Here is a 16,110-nt window from a genome sequence, read left to right as displayed (position 1 = left end):
TGCAAAAAAAGGAAAAAGTTCCTTTAGGGACAAACCTGTATATGGGAGTCTCGGATGTAAGTAGTATCTAGATCCCATGTGGCTGTTGGCATGCAGAGGAGCAGGGAGATCCCAGAGGCGCCGTCCCATTTATAGGGCGGCATTCTCGGGACCTCCTCCCACTCCACGTGCACGCCACTGACGTCTGGGGAAGCCCCAGAGGCCAGCCTGATGATGTAGGGCCCGGGGGGCGGCGTTCACAGCGCCGCCTACCCAGCCCACGTCACCATGGGAGGCAAAGCATCCCCGTCTAAAAAGACGGGGATATATGGGGAGAAGCAGATTCCGCTCCTATTAAAGAGGGGGGCCTAACAAAAAGCACCCAGGAGGGATATGGGTGCTCCCGACCCCGCAAGTGGGGCGGAAGGGGGGGAGCTCCCCTCACCCCAAGCAGTGTGACCACTCAATACACGGAATACTAGACATGTAGTGTTTTAGTACATGTTCATAGATCAGGATATGTCATGTCCACATACAGAGTAATAGGATCAGATAATCAATAATAAAGCAATCAATTACATATCATGAGTACATTAGAATAACAGTAATATGTATCAAATAATGATGAAGAAGATATTGGTAATTTATATATATAAAAACATACAATATAATAGTACAATAATACAGGAAAAGAACACAGGTGTTATGTAGTATGTCTATTGAATATATATGTTGTTATCATATATATGTAGTTAATATGTTACATGGGATTGATCATTAGTAAGTTCTCAATTGACCATCATAAGAAAAATTATACTAGATTAGGTTGTAAGGTTAAAGAAATGGTTTAAAGCTAAAGACATCATTAAGACCGGGAAAAAAGTTCGCTTTTAATGAAAAGATGCATTTAGTTTCTGACTGTAGTAGTTTTTTGTTGTGATCACCTCCCCTGGGGCTAGGTGGTATCTGTTCCAGGGCTGTGAAGGTGATTCAGTGAGTGTCGAATTTATGTTCTAACCCTATGTGGTAGCTGATGGGAGTAGTCATCTTGCCATTCTTGATCACATATAGGTGTTCATATACGCGTTTACGTAATGTTCTTTTTGTCTTGCCTACGTAAAATCTTTCACAGGAACAGGTAATTAGATATATGATGCCAGAGGATTGGCAGGTTACATGATAATGGATCTTATGTGTGGTGCCGTTAGGTAATAGGAGTGCTTGATTCCCAAGAATCCAATTGCATTAGTTGTAGGAGCCACATTTGAATGTCACATGTATTTTAGTTTGTTCCATGTTAGTAGGTTGGGGATTAAAGTGATTTGCTACTAATGAATCTTGTAGTGAATTAGATTTTCTATACGGTGTATAGACCATGGTCTCTCATCTATATTGGTGTTAATAGTGGGGTCAGAGGTAAGAATGTTCAAGTGTCCCTAATTATTTGATATATACGCTGGTGATGTTCATTGAATTTGGTAATTATAGGTAATTTAGGTTGAGTCAGTGTAGATGGAGTTTTAGAAATAAGCTCTCTAGTGTTCTGTTTGGAGACTTTTTGGTAAGTCCTTTTTAGAAGTTTTCTGCTGTAGCTCTGGCAATAAGCCTTTGTGTGAGGGTTTTTGCTTCAAGTTTGAAATCTATATCAGATGTGCAGTTTCTCCTAAGTCTCAGCATCTGACTGTAGGGAATACTATTAAAATCATCTGGCATCATATATCTAATTACCTGTTCCTGTGGAAGACCTGATCCTGTGAAAGATACTCCCATCAGCTACCACGTAGGGGTAGAACATAAATTACCAATATCTTCTTCATCATTATTATTTGATACATATTACTGTTATTCTAATGTACTCACGATATGTAATTGATTGCTTTATCATTGATTATATAATCTTATTACTCTGTATGTGGACATGATATATCCTGATCTATGAACATGTGCTAAAACACTACATGTCTAGTATCCCTTGTGTATTGAGTGGTCACACTGCTTGGGGTGGAGGAGCTCCCCCCCTTCCCCCTGACTTGCTGACTTCCCCCCCTTCCCTACTGACTTAGATACTACTTACATCCGGGACTCCTATATACAGGTTTGTCCTGTATATGGGACAAAAAAAAAAATTTTTCCTTTTTTTGCATATATCTATGGAACATTTATTCATTCTAGAATAATACTATCTTTTTGCTTTTAGATCCTTAATCATTCTTATTGGGACTCATATAAGTCCTGCCATAGTACTATTCCTGTTGCTGGGGATATATTACTTTTACCTTACCAAAAACGTAATTTGGAGGCATCACACCCTCCTGACCTTTGCAATAAGCATTGTTAACCACACTTCAAGACCATGCAAGTATATATATATGTTTACTGATATCCAATATAGTTTAAGAATATGTAGTGGGTTGATATACACCTAAATGGTTGAAATAATAGTACTAGCTTCTTTAATTGAACATTCTATATATTTGACTGTATAGATATATATTGCATCTAATACAATTTGGTATGTATAGCCAAGCATTATGTACTGGAATACTCATCTGTTTATTTAATCATATCCTAATACCAACATACCTGCATGTACTACGTAATGGAACATGGTAAAATTTTCATTAATTCAGACGTAATTACTACAAAATTAAAGTGCCAAACATATTTTGACAAACCGCTACCCCTGAGGAAGCCAAATAGGGCGAAACGCGTTGCGTACAACAATCAACATGAATAAATGATTGGAGGTTTTAAATCCGTATGGCAAGTAATATACATGACTGGCTAGATGTTGCATGTCTAGTGCCCCCTAGGGCCAAAGTGATATTGTTTAGACCACAAGAAGCTATTGTGGCCTATCTTGAACTTGTTATGTTCTGTGCCCCCCAGGGCCAAAGTGATTTTTTTTAGACCACAAAAAGCCATTGTGGTCTATCTTGAACCTTTTATGTTCTGTAATATTATCACTGAATATAATACAATTCACTTTTTGTGCCAAAAACCCTGCTTTTTCTCTTCTTCATTTTTTACATTCTCTTTAAAGCATAGTTGTAACAGTGCCAATAAAATTTATTCAGTTTAAAGCAGAGCTATCACTAAAATTTTTACTTTACATAGAAGAGTAAATAATCCTCTTATGCAAAGTAAACATTAATTTTATTTTTTTTTTAAATAAACCCCTCCTGTTCCTACTTTATTGCGGTGACGATAAAGACAGAATGGTATCGCCGAGCCTCCTGTCATACCTACGTCATGATCTGATCTTGCTGATCTCCCGCATGCACATTGAGCGTCTACATCACCTGATCTCGCACCTGTGCAGTGCAAGATTGGATGACGTAGGCAAATGCCGGAAGACGAAGAAATAACATAGGGACCCCTGGTGCGTCCTCTTTACCTCCAGAGGGGATCTGCAGAAGGTAAGGAAAATTAGTTTTTTTTTGTGTGTGTTTGTTTAGTTCCACTTTAAATATATGCACTCTTCAGGTCAAAAACCTTGTGTTGCAAATATTATTATCCACTTTTTTTGAGATTATCTCCGTGCTGTTGATAACTGGATGGGTGTATTACTTCCCAAGATGAAACCTCTTCTTTATCAAAATGGTGGTCCTATTATCACTGTACAGGTAAAAATAGCGTTATCATTTCTATAATTTAAAGGCTTTTACATTTTCAGTTATAATTAAATCTAACCCATATTTTTATACATGCATTATATTTTGTAGGTTGAAAATGAGTATGGAAGCTACTTTACTTGTGATTACAATTATCTCCGTCATCTCACAAAATTGTTCCGACGACATTTAGGGGATGAAGTGGTTTTGTTTTCAACAGATGGCTCTGGTCTACCCTATGTAAGATGTGGATCCATTGAAGGATTGTATACAACTGTGGATTTTGGGCCAGGTTGGTTAGTGTGTGTGTGTTTCTGTCTTTTTATATAATGTTATGTGCTGTACTTTTACTTTATCGAAATATAGTTCTACGACTAGAGGTTACACTGCTGGAGGTGAATATTGCAGAAAAAAGCTGCATTTTATTAAACTAGTGGGAAAATTAGATTTACTTCACAGACATGGTAAATGAACAAGATTTGTTGCAAATCCTACCTAAGTGGCAAAGCAAACATCATCACTAATTATTTTTATAATTTCTTTAAACCATGCTGATACTCATTGATCCACAGAAAGTTTACCTTTCGCCACTTCATATTAAACTTGGATTAATAAAAACCTTTTTCGTTGCAATGGATCATGATGGTAATAGGTTTTCAGTATCTGAAGTACAATTTTGGAAAAGTTATAACAGATGCTAAACTGAAAGCAGGCATTTTTGTTGGTCCCCAAATCCGCAATTTGATGCATGATGCCACATTCAGAGACAAACTCAACCAACTTGAACTTGCTGCTTGGGATTCATTTTTGCTAGTTGCACCAGGACATATCTGGTATGGAAACAAGATATCAAGACCGGTGCAACACCAACGTGATGGGCGACTACTGCTGGTTTCTGCAACGGGAGACAGTGAAGAGCCACAAATGCAAAAGCAAGTGCCAGAAACACTTCTGAAGTGAACATGTGTGTTGAACAAGGACTCGGGTGAATTATGCATAATTGTATATGTCTTTGCAACATAAAACTAGGTTTTTGTAATGTCATTGAACTATGAGGCAAAAGTCCGTTATGTATAGAGATTACATAGTAACTGCGGAACAAGCTAGGAAATATACACAGGAACAAGGAAATATAGCTAATCGCGCCTATGCGCATAATTAACTTAATATTCTGACGTCCTAGGCAGAATCGGACTTCAGATTTGAATTCAGCGCACTTGATTTAGTATAGGACACATAGATTGGACCAAGTAGCAGACAATATTTATTTTTTTGTGATCCAGTGATATCATTGACTGGTATATTTTAAATGTGGAGCGTGTTCTGATAAATATGTTGTCCCTCTCTACTGTTTCAATAAACACAAATAAACCCCCCTTATTTTGATTCATATTCTCTTTTTTTTCTGCAGGAACTAATGTAACAGCTGCTTTTGAAGTTCAGCGATTCAGCGAGCCAAAGGGACCACTGGTAAGAATACATTTGCCTAATATATGTTGATTGTAGTGCATTTTATCTATGCACCCCATGTTAGACCACATTATATTCTATTTACCTCAAGCACCATCAAATCAATTTCCCTTCAAATTCATCCAACAAATTTAGCCTCTTCCCATTATGTTGGTGGTCATTGTAAATATTCTGTTGCATTTCTAGTCATTGTCTCCCATTAAATCAGTGGTCAAATAAATGCTACTATTATATTGGTGGTCAGTGTGAATGTCCCTTTTATATTGGTGTGGATCTCTAAGTAATGGAAGGAATTACCATTAGATATGTAATGGGGATAACCACTGATATGTTCTGACGTATTTAGGTGCACATATATGTTTACTCTACTGCAAAATATAGGAAAAACAAGGGCAGCATAAAGTAGGCATATTTCATATTTTGAAAGTTAGCATATGAATTTCTGGATAAATTCTCAGTTATTTGGGCTTGATTAGTGGAACAAAATGTCACACACACCTTGAAAACTTCACCAACATTTTGACCTACTCCTGATCTTCTAAAGTGTAAAGGGTTTAGGCCTTAATGGGTGAGGATTGCTCTCATAAATAGGGGCCTTGTGGCTTAGTGGGCCAGTTTTGGCTTGATGCAAGTCAGACATGTTTTAGGACTCTTTAGGCACTTAATGTGTATGTCTAGCAAAAAAAAGAAGTCTACAAAGATTTTGGTTAACACACAAGCCACTGTCACATTTGTGATTTTACATCCCCCTTTGAAATCATACATACAGCTTGGGACGATATGCATTTTGTTTTAGGCTGGCAGGAAATGAACATAGATAAACTAGATAGACTGTGGCCATAAACTGGATAGACTGTGGCCATAAATAAGTGAACATGCTCAGTTACAGAATACCAGTGTCCTTGCAACTTCCTGTGCACTAAATTGAAATATCATCTATTGTTTTTAGCATTCCTTGTTATCTTTTGTGAAATACAAAACACCTCCCTTCTATAGAATGGGGATAACTAGAGGGGGATGTATTTGTCATCTCGCTTAGGCTGGGTTTACACGTATGTTTTTAAAAATGCATGCAGACTTCCAGTTCCGGCGCCCCGCGAGCTACCGGCATGTTCTAGCGGCTCCCGCTCGCCTCAGGGCTACTGATTAAAAACCGGCACTACGCCCACTCACCCGCCTCCTTTTGTTCCTCCGGCGCTGGGAACCCGGATGGAACGATTCCTGGAGCGCTCCTCTGCTGCAGCTGTACATAATCAGATGGGGAAGAAAGACAGGCAGAAGGCTACCCCCTCCAGGATGGCCGTCGCTTCAGCAGCTGCACGTGTCCCCAGCACACCATCTTCTCAGGTACACCATGATGTTTTACCAGAAATTGATCAGCCTAATCAGATTGCTGATGCAGTAGTAGCCATTCTTAAATCCACATTACAGAAGGCAATCGACTCTGCAGTGCAAAAAGGTATTGCATCCTTAAGAAATGATTTGAGAGAACATTCCCAAAGAATAGATGCCACCAAGCAACGCATTACATTGGTGGAAGATGTTACTTCCTCTAGGGCTACTATATCTATGCTGGAGGCCAAAGCGCAGGCTTTGCAGGATAAATTAGATGACCTGGAAAATAGGTCAAGACTCAATAATTTACGCATTATTGGCCTGCCGGAAAGTATAAAACCTGCGAGACTGACGGATCTTTGTTCCAATGTAATACCACAATTACTAAACCTTTCAACTGCTTGCAAAGTGGAACGTGCGCATAGATTAGGCCCTATCCGTTTGGAGAGGGCCAAACCACGCCCGGTGATAGTGGCCTATTCCCATTACACTGACAGAACCCGTATTCTCCAGGCTTATCGCAATCACCTGGACCTACATGTGGAGGGTGCACCTTTGTTGATATTTGCAGATTATTCAGCTGAAGTCTCTCGCAAAAGACGCAGTTTTCATCAGGTGTGCTCTACTCTATACCAATATAAAATGCGATTTACACTAGCCTATCCGGCGACCCTTCACTTCTCAGATGATCAAGGCCGCAAGTATTCTTTTACATCAGCGGATGAAGCTGAACAAATTCTTCACACTTTAGTATCAGACTCTGCATCTGCCCAATCTGCTGGATCTGATGACTAGCGATCGACACCACTACGCACTGCAGCAAAATCCTCCATTCCGGTGTATTCTCCAAAACAACCTAGAAAATCGGGAATCTCGACTAAGAAAAATCGGGAGAGGATGCGATCTGAGTCACAACTTCAGGAGGGATCATAAGGAGCAATTTTGTTTTGTTTTTTATCTCCATTTATAATAGTAGTCCCTATTCTTGCATTTTATTGCAATTCTGTTTTCAAATTGCCCACTTTATGAGGTGTGAGCCCAACCCTGACGACATGGTAACTTGTTTACGCATGTTTCCAACTTGGTCACCATTTTCTTGCTCTGCGAGGAAAAAAGGAAAGTCACCTTTTCAACTTGTCCGTTTTTTGTTTCATGTTTCTTTGCTGCTACCTCTATATTTTTTGTTGTTTCTTTTTTGTGATTTTTGTTGCTGGAAACACTCTACATTTTTGATCACATGCACGATGTGTCACACAACCTCCAAGATGCTCTATTGTTCCAGAGTCACCTTCACCTATGGGTCCTTCTATACTTACCTGAACCGGCATAACCTGTTAACGGCTTTGCATGCACTTTCTAATAATGTCTGTATCTTTTCTCCAGTTTGAGAGATATGCTTTGTCCATGTTTAAGCCATGTGTTAGCATTGTATGCGTGTAATATTCTGGAATGTCAAGGGACTACGTTCCCCTAACAAGCGTATGTCTGTACTACGCCATTTAAAAAGACTTGGTCCAGATATTGTCTTGTTACAGGAAACCCATTTGGGGACTACTGAGTTTTGTAGAATGAAGAAACTCTGGGTTGGTGAGGTTTATGGTACCCCCTCCAATGACCGGAAAGCCGGTGCATTGATTCTAATCCACAAATCTTTTCAGGGTAAGGTCAAAACTCGGAAGGTAGGATAATTAAAATCCTCATACGACTACATGACCAGGAGCTCTCAATTTACAATGTATACGCCCCAAACTCTCCCCCAGCCACCTTTTTCCAGGAATTAACCAAATGGTTGGCCCAAGACCCCACACCTTCCAAAATTGTGGGAGGGGATTTTAACTCAGTTATGGTGGCAACGGAGGATAGATGTTCTGGTCGCATGGAGGGCACTGAGAGACTTATGTCCCGTTCCCATTTGTCAGATTTTGTTTCAACCATGTCCCTGAACAATGTCTGGAGACAGTTTCATCCCTTAGAAAAGCAATATACTTTTATTTCCCAGGCGCATGTATCTCAGGCCCGCTTAGACTATTTGTTCTGTACAGATGACGTACTGTATAAAGCCGAGTCTCCAGAGATTCGTCCCATGGTGATCTCGGACCATTCCCCTATTTCTCTTGTAATTCGTGACCAATATCCCAGAGGAGATAATGTGCCTTGGAGATTCCCATCCTATTTGGCCAAAGATCCAGAATTCCAGGGGGAAGTGCGCGTGGCGTGGCTTGACTATGTTCAACACAATGCTGCGCATAGGGATAACCCTATCCTTTTTTTTACAGGCGCAACAGGAACTCAGATTGGCACAGGAGGCTCTGACAGAGAATCCTACCCAACTTACTAAGCAGCAGTGGTACACATCTAAACGTAAATTTGATTCCTGGCTTTTCCAGTATGAACAGTTGAAATTCAAGTACAGGTCCTTAGATTATCATAAATATGGCAATAAATCAGGAAAAATGCTTGCAAATCTGGTACGCACGGGTTACAAACCAACTTTTATCCCAAATTAAATACAATGGAAGGAGATGTGGTTACCTCTCCTAAAGAGGTGAGCCACCATTTGGCCCAATTCTATCAACAACTCTTCTCCTCCCCGCCAATGGATTTGCGGGCTGGACAGACTTTTTTGTCCAAAGTTTCCTTGCCTACACTACAATTAAGTGATATTGAAGCTCTAAATGCCCCCATTACAAATGAACAGATACTTGCGACCATAGCCTCTCTGCGCAATGGAAAGGCCCCCGGCCCTGATGGGTTTACCTCCGAATTTTTTAAAATGCTCCGAGAGGAAGTTCCAGATGACCTCAGCGCACTCTACTCCAAACTATGGGAGCTGGGTATATATTTTCGTTCTGGCCAGGAAGCTTATATAAAATTACTTTTAAAGAAAGATAAAAACCCATGCGACCCAGACTCCTATCGCCAGATTTCTTTAATAAATATTGACGCAAAAATCTTGTCAAAGATTATGGCAGACAGGTTGGCCAGATTGATGCCATCTTTGATTTCTCCCTCTCAGGTGGGATTTATACAGGGCAGGGCGGCGGTGATCAACATTAGAAAGGTTCTGGTAGCGCTGGAGGTCGCTAAGAGACGGCCTGATTTGGACTTGGCCATTGTTGCCATAGATGCCCATAAGGCTTTTGACACGGTAAATATACCATGGGTATTCATGGTTCTGAAACAGGTGGGCATCAGAGGTCCCTTTTTAAAGTTACTTGAAGCTATGTACACCTCTCCTATTGCACGTATTCATACCCCAGGATTTCTGTCGGACCCTATTGATCTTTATAGAGGGACTAGACAGGGATGTCCATTATCCCCATTATTGTTCAACCTGGCATTAGAACCACTGGTAAGATACTTGGATTCCACCCCTTTGTTACATGGAATCCCAGTTCATACGAGGGAATTACGTACTGCCTTTTTTGCAGACGATATTCTGCTCTTCACCTCCAAACCCTGTTTTGACTGTAATAATATTCAAATAACATTTCGGATTTTTGAGAGCTTTGCAGGCCTAAAGATAAATTTTGATAAAAGTGAAATTTTGTCTTTAACGCAGAACGGGACTCTGGCAAATGATTGGAGGACAGATGTGCCTTTTAAGGTGGCACCACATTCCATTACTTATCTAGGCCTACGCATAGGCCGTATGCCTTCGTCTCTCTATGCCCTAAATTATCCACCGCTGTTTACAAAAATACAGAAGGAATTAAAGATGTGGGAGCATCTGCCCTTGTCATTCTTGGGCCGGTGTCACCTAATTAGGATGATGTCATTTTCAAATTTACTTTATCCGATGCAAACTCTGCCTCTGCTATTGACCCATGCTGATATTAATACTCTTAACAAGGCTTTTGTAACGTTCTTATGGTCTGGGAAGCGCCCGAGAATTTCTCTGGCGAAGTTATATTTACCTTAAACAGAGGGAGGAGTTGGTTTCCCGAATATTAGGGTCTATAATTTAGCTGCATTGGCTAGGCATGTTATTGATTGGTTGAGCAATACGTCTTGTTATTCTAATGTGCAATTAGAGAGTGCAATGTCTCACCCCTGGAACCCCTGTGCATTGCTGCATTGTGCCTTTTCTTCCCTACCTATTTTTTTACGGCACAATATTCTCATTAGAGACACAGTAGTCACTTGGAAAGTACTCAGACAACGGTTTAAATTGCCTATACGCATATAAAGGTATTTACCAATCTGTGATTACCCATGTTCCCTCAGGCACAGGAGCAAGCAGCGTTTAAGATATGGAAGCAAAAAGGACTTTGGGGTTTTGGGGGGCTCTTCAATTTGGAGAACTCAACAAAGCTCTCTCTGGCTAATATACGGGAGATATATAATGTTCCTAATTGGGCCCTTCACCCGCTGTATTATAGCCAAGCTATGTCTTTCCTCCAATCTCTGGCTCTTAATTCGGCTGAGATGTTTAGACTAAATAATTTTGACAAACTTTTGAAACTATCTCCACCCAATATATCTAATATCTATGCCAGCCTTCGACCTCTCTATATCAAACCACTATCCTCCTCGAATGTAAGAATGTGGCAGAGGGATTTTCGGGATCCGGATTTGGTGGAATGTATAATACAAGGTTATCAAACTGCGAGACAGAGTATGGTTAACGAAGTTTGGAGGGAATCTCAGTTTATGCTACTTCACAGAGCCTATAAAGTTTTCCGACCCTCCACCTCAGCCTCACAACCACGGTCGTGGCACTTTCAGTGCCCTAAATGCAGTTGTTTGAATGCCTCTCTGTCTCGCCGGTTGTGGTTTTGCCCTGAAATTTCTCTGTATTGGTCCCAAATTCTCAAATATATACATTCTGTAACAGGGAATACTATACCGCTCAATCCTGTTTTGCTGGTGTTTGGTTCCTGGAAGGTGTGGAGGTGGATGTTATGCCCCGCTCTCTGCACACTTGGAGAAATATTTGTCTTTTAGCAGCCAGATGCACAATCATGCAAAACTGGATACAGGCACAACCTCCTGAACTGGAACAAGTTGTCTCCTCTCTAAAATCTTTATTTCACATGGAAATGCTGGATGCAAAAATACAAGGCGATGATTCTATCACCCGGTTCTGGTCGAAATGGTACAAATTTTTGGTCTATGCTTTTACTGACTCAGACTGTTCATCTATACTAGAGTTGTTCAAATATTCCACATGGTATTTAACAAATATTTCAGGATGACTATGGGATTATTTAATTATCCAAGTGATGATATCGAATAATACTGGACTACTGAGTGTTTCCTTTTGTTTGTTTGTTTGCTTGTTTGTTTCTGCTTTTTGTTTTTGGTTCTTAGTTCATAGCTCTATTTGTCTACACCACCCCCTTATATTTTGTTTGTTTATTTCTTTGTATTTTTATGTGAAAAACATTTAATAAACACATTTAAAAAAAAAAAAAATGCATGCAAACCTTTCTACTGCGTTTATATGCATTTTTATGCACTTTTATTAGTGTTTTAAAGCACGTTTTTCCGCGTTTTTAACAGATTTATGTTTTAAGTGTTGATAAACATGAGAAAACGCCCTATTGAAATTTACCAGCGTTTTCCTGCTTTTTTGGGTGTTTTACAGCGTTAACCCTGCCTTTTAATTTTTAAACATTGCAAGCAACGTGTTTCAAGGAAACGTCCTGGTGTAGATTAGCCCATTGGAATGCATAGGAATTTCAAACATGGGCTTTTAAAGCCTCAAGTTAAATGCTGGGGAAAACGTCTGTGTAGACTTAGGCTTAGGGACGCAATGCTGCTCTTCCTTGGATTCAGAGAAAAAAAGGCTTTTGTCCCTAGAACAAGAAGTATGTTACTAAAAGTATCACCAGGTAAAATTAAAGGTATTAAAAGGCTATAGTTTTATGCAACCACCTCATCTAATGACTGGTAATCTGCTCATGAGTGAGATCAGCACCTTATATTTTTCAATGAATAAAAAGTCCCTTCTGCACATGCCCAAACTTGGGCATGTGCAGAAGGAGCAGTCCCAAACCTCCTGGGCTGTTTGCTTGTGGTTTATGCTTAACTGACAGGGTGGAACTCGGCATTTTTTTTTTTTTATTTTTACCCATTCTTTTTAAAATTTAACGTGAGTATCAGTAATGCCTTTTAGCACACTGCTGTTGTGAATGATTATTTGTGCATTTGTGGACTTTTAACTTTCTTCTTTAACCAGTTGTTTCATTATCCTCTAATCTCTTTAATTAGTAAGGTGTTTTCACCCCTTCATAATGTTTTTTTCCACTATTCTCATAATTGCCAGAAACTGTAGTGTTTGAAAATCCACAGGTGTCAACAATTCAGACATTTCATCCACCTTGTCTGTGACAGCCAGCAATAATTATTCCACTAAGAACACAGTCACCACTTGTTTTCTCTTTTTAGTATGTTATGCTATTTGATTTAGCAACAGAACATGTTGTTAGGCTATTGCGTTAACAAGCAGGGGTATTTAGTAACTGAACACAGAGCATAGGCTTGTGTAAATGACTGGTAATGATACCTACGTGAGTAAGGTGTGTGTGTATATATGTGTGTATGTATGTATGTATGTATGTGTACATATAATAGGGGACAGTTCATTTTTTGTTTGTGTCCCAGGTGCAAATTCAAAGGAATTACAGTTTTATAGTGCCAAAAACAAATTTGACATGCATATTAGTTTTACTATATTCATAAGTTTGAATGATAGTTTGTAAACTTCATTATTGTTTTTTTTTTTTAAATACTGTTTTACAGATTAATTCAGAATTTTATACTGGCTGGCTGGATCACTGGGGTGAACCACATTCAGTTGTGGCAACAGAGAGAATAATCAAAACATTAACTGAAATTCTTGATCATGGAGCAAATGTCAATATGTGAGTTTCACTAAGTTAAACAGATGATTTATTTTCACTACAATTTTTTTTTGAAATTTGAATATTCTATTCTTTGTCCTTTTAGGTATATGTTTATAGGTGGAACTAATTTTGGCTACTGGAATGGTATAACTTATTTTTTCTTTTTGTCAAAATTGTGCAAAATAATGTAGTTGTCTTAGGAAGCGTAAACTGCAAGTTAAAAAAAAAAAACGATCATATTATTCTTTACAATAACGTGAAAACAAAAAGGCAAAAGAATGGCTTTTTACGACAACTTCACTGGTTTACTTGGTGAAGCCACCATTTTTTACCATTTTTCATAAATATTAATATCTTTATAACCTCTTTATCTCCCACATTTTCCCCCCTAAGTTCATTTTTTTTCAATTTCTCCTCACCAAGATAATATATATATCGCCTCAGTCTTCATTTCACACTTTTAATTGGTATATTGTTCTTGAAATATCCCAAAACATCTATGTGCTTGACCTTTTATATATATATTCACTCATCTTAGGATCTAAATATTTGTTTAAAATTGTGTACCATCAAATACTATATTATTATATTTTCATTGAAAATTTGAGTATATTTATTGTTTTATTTATTGTATACTACTGTGATTCACACTAATACCTGTCAAAAAGACTTTTTTATTATTTGTATGTCACTTTATATTCGAAACATAATTCTAACTGTTAATTCTTATGATATGTGTTCAGTTCAGTCTCTACCCTCCATTGAGGAAGCCATACGGCGAACGCATCAGGAAACAGAGACAACCCTACGTTTTGAATATATTCTGAGATGATTGTATTAGTTGTACACTTGATACTTGTGTATTATGCCATCTTTAAATGGCAAATTCTAGCTCAGCTGAGCTTTGTGTAGCTTAGAATGCTTCTAATCTTCGCCTTCAGCTGGACCAATTATGTTCATAGGGTTTTATATATGGGATATGTTTATTTCCCTAGTGGTTGAACCTGATGGACTTGTGTCTTTTTTCAACCTGACTTACTATGTAACTATGTAAGTAAACCACTGAAGTTGCCACCAAAAGCCATTCTTTCCCCTTTTTCTTTTCACTTGTTGTTTATATAAAAATAGGCTTGGCAACCATTAACCTAGATAAAGCAAAGGTTCCTTTTGGGTCATTATCAGTTTTCTAATTATTCTAAACAATAGTTTGTAAATTGTTGTTTGCTTTACATTAGCTTTAGTAAAAAAACATACAGCAAGTATTCAATTACCCTAATGTTGTGTCAGAAAAGTGTTTTTAACCACCTGAGCGTTTCTAGAAATTTCTAGATTTCTGTTCCAAAAGCGTCACAGGTTTTCATGAAATTTTTTTTTTTAAATTGTAGACCTGTAACTTACAGAAATATGTCCGAATAGGGTTCTAGTAGATATCATGAATAAAGTGGGGATTTTAGTGTAGGCGAAAAAATACGGGCTTAACCAAAAGAGCAAAAATATTTAGTGCGAGAAATTACGGGCTTAGCGGTTAGGGGGTTAAGAGCATTGAAAAGAGAAAAAATATCCCCTTGCTTGAAAAAGGTTTTTACACACGCCTAAGGATACCCACACAAATTCTGATATATCAAAGTGTTAGTACTCAAAGCAGGAATTATCCGCCCAGTGCCTCACTTTCAGATATAGCATAAACGTCTAAACCTGTCTGATGTTGGTGGTTTTTTTTTTTTTTTTTTTTTGGTGATATAAACAGATTACCCAATGTTAGTAGAATAATAAAAGAAATTAGGAAGAATAGCAAGCACTAACAAGAGTAGTCCTTAATATAGATGGGATTTTGAAATGGCCTATATAATAAAAGGAAAAACATACACTTTTTATTTCAGATACACATTAAAAAGTACAAACATTCTCATTAAATACATAATTGTGTTTTAAGACATTCACAAAGAAATTAACATTCCTGAGATCAATACAAATGTACCTGACATGTTTCACAGGTAGATACTGCTTCTTCAGAGGGAAGAAAGTTTTGATCACCTTGTAATGTTGAATGCATTTTTTCTGTCTGGTCTTATATGTTTAAAAGCGGTACATTGTTTTTCATGATAATTTATTTTACAGTATAATATATTTAGTATAGTATATTAAAGTTTGAAACACAAAATCATGTCAAAATAATAAATTGTATTTTTTTTATTTATTTTTTTTAATTTTAAAAAAAAATATTATACTCATACTATTATGTTATACTGTAAAATTAATGTTCATGAAAAACTGTACTGCTTTTACACATATAAATCCACTGTGTTGCATTCAATACAGTTATTTTGTATTTAATGCAATACAAATCGATTTGATTTTCCTGCCCCACCTCAAACGTAACGTTCGCACGTAACCAACGTCGGGGGCAGAGAACCCCGGCCAACAGAAAGGAAGAAGATGCAAAGGACGATGGAGGATGTCGGCGGATCAGGTAAAGCGTTTTATTTACTATTGTTTTCCATAGGTTTACCTACCCAGAGTCTGACTCGGGGTTACCGCTGGGGAGGTTAAAGTAGAATCAGTTTTCAAAACAGGGCTTCAGTAAGGTGCAGCTTTGGAAGCGGGCCCCCTATAGAAATGGGGTATGCAACTCTAAACCCTCTGGACTGAGATAGATAATCATACCCTTCATAGCAATTCCACCATTTACTTGCCCACTTCCATCTCAAAAAGTCAATCTCCCTACAATGGCAGTGCCTACTATCTAACGTTAAAGCAATTTTATGGGCAGCAACACTGCATTTATTCATAAGGTTTTGTTCAGTATATCCTCAAATAACCCCCTGAGTTGTAACCCTGAGTGTGACTTGGGGTAGAAAAAA

The 16,110-nt window shown here is 38.3% G+C and overlaps 1 protein-coding gene across 1 annotated transcript in view; it reads left to right on the top strand.

Annotated features, from left to right (window-relative positions):
- Positions 1-16,110, top strand: part of GLB1 (galactosidase beta 1) — a 51,272-nt gene that overhangs the window by 21,793 nt on the left and 13,369 nt on the right. The window contains exons 5-9 of the mRNA XM_072412080.1: positions 3,511-3,605; positions 3,705-3,885; positions 5,005-5,063; positions 13,146-13,267; positions 13,353-13,393. Of these exons, the coding sequence (XP_072268181.1) occupies positions 3,511-3,605; positions 3,705-3,885; positions 5,005-5,063; positions 13,146-13,267; positions 13,353-13,393 (498 nt within the window). The remainder of the gene's footprint in view (positions 1-3,510; positions 3,606-3,704; positions 3,886-5,004; positions 5,064-13,145; positions 13,268-13,352; positions 13,394-16,110) is intronic.

Source organism: Pyxicephalus adspersus, chromosome 5, assembly GCF_032062135.1.
Source record: "Pyxicephalus adspersus chromosome 5, UCB_Pads_2.0, whole genome shotgun sequence".
In the NCBI taxonomy this organism is placed as follows: Eukaryota; Metazoa; Chordata; class Amphibia; order Anura; family Pyxicephalidae; genus Pyxicephalus; species Pyxicephalus adspersus.
This window is presented reverse-complemented; position numbering and strand designations above follow the sequence as displayed.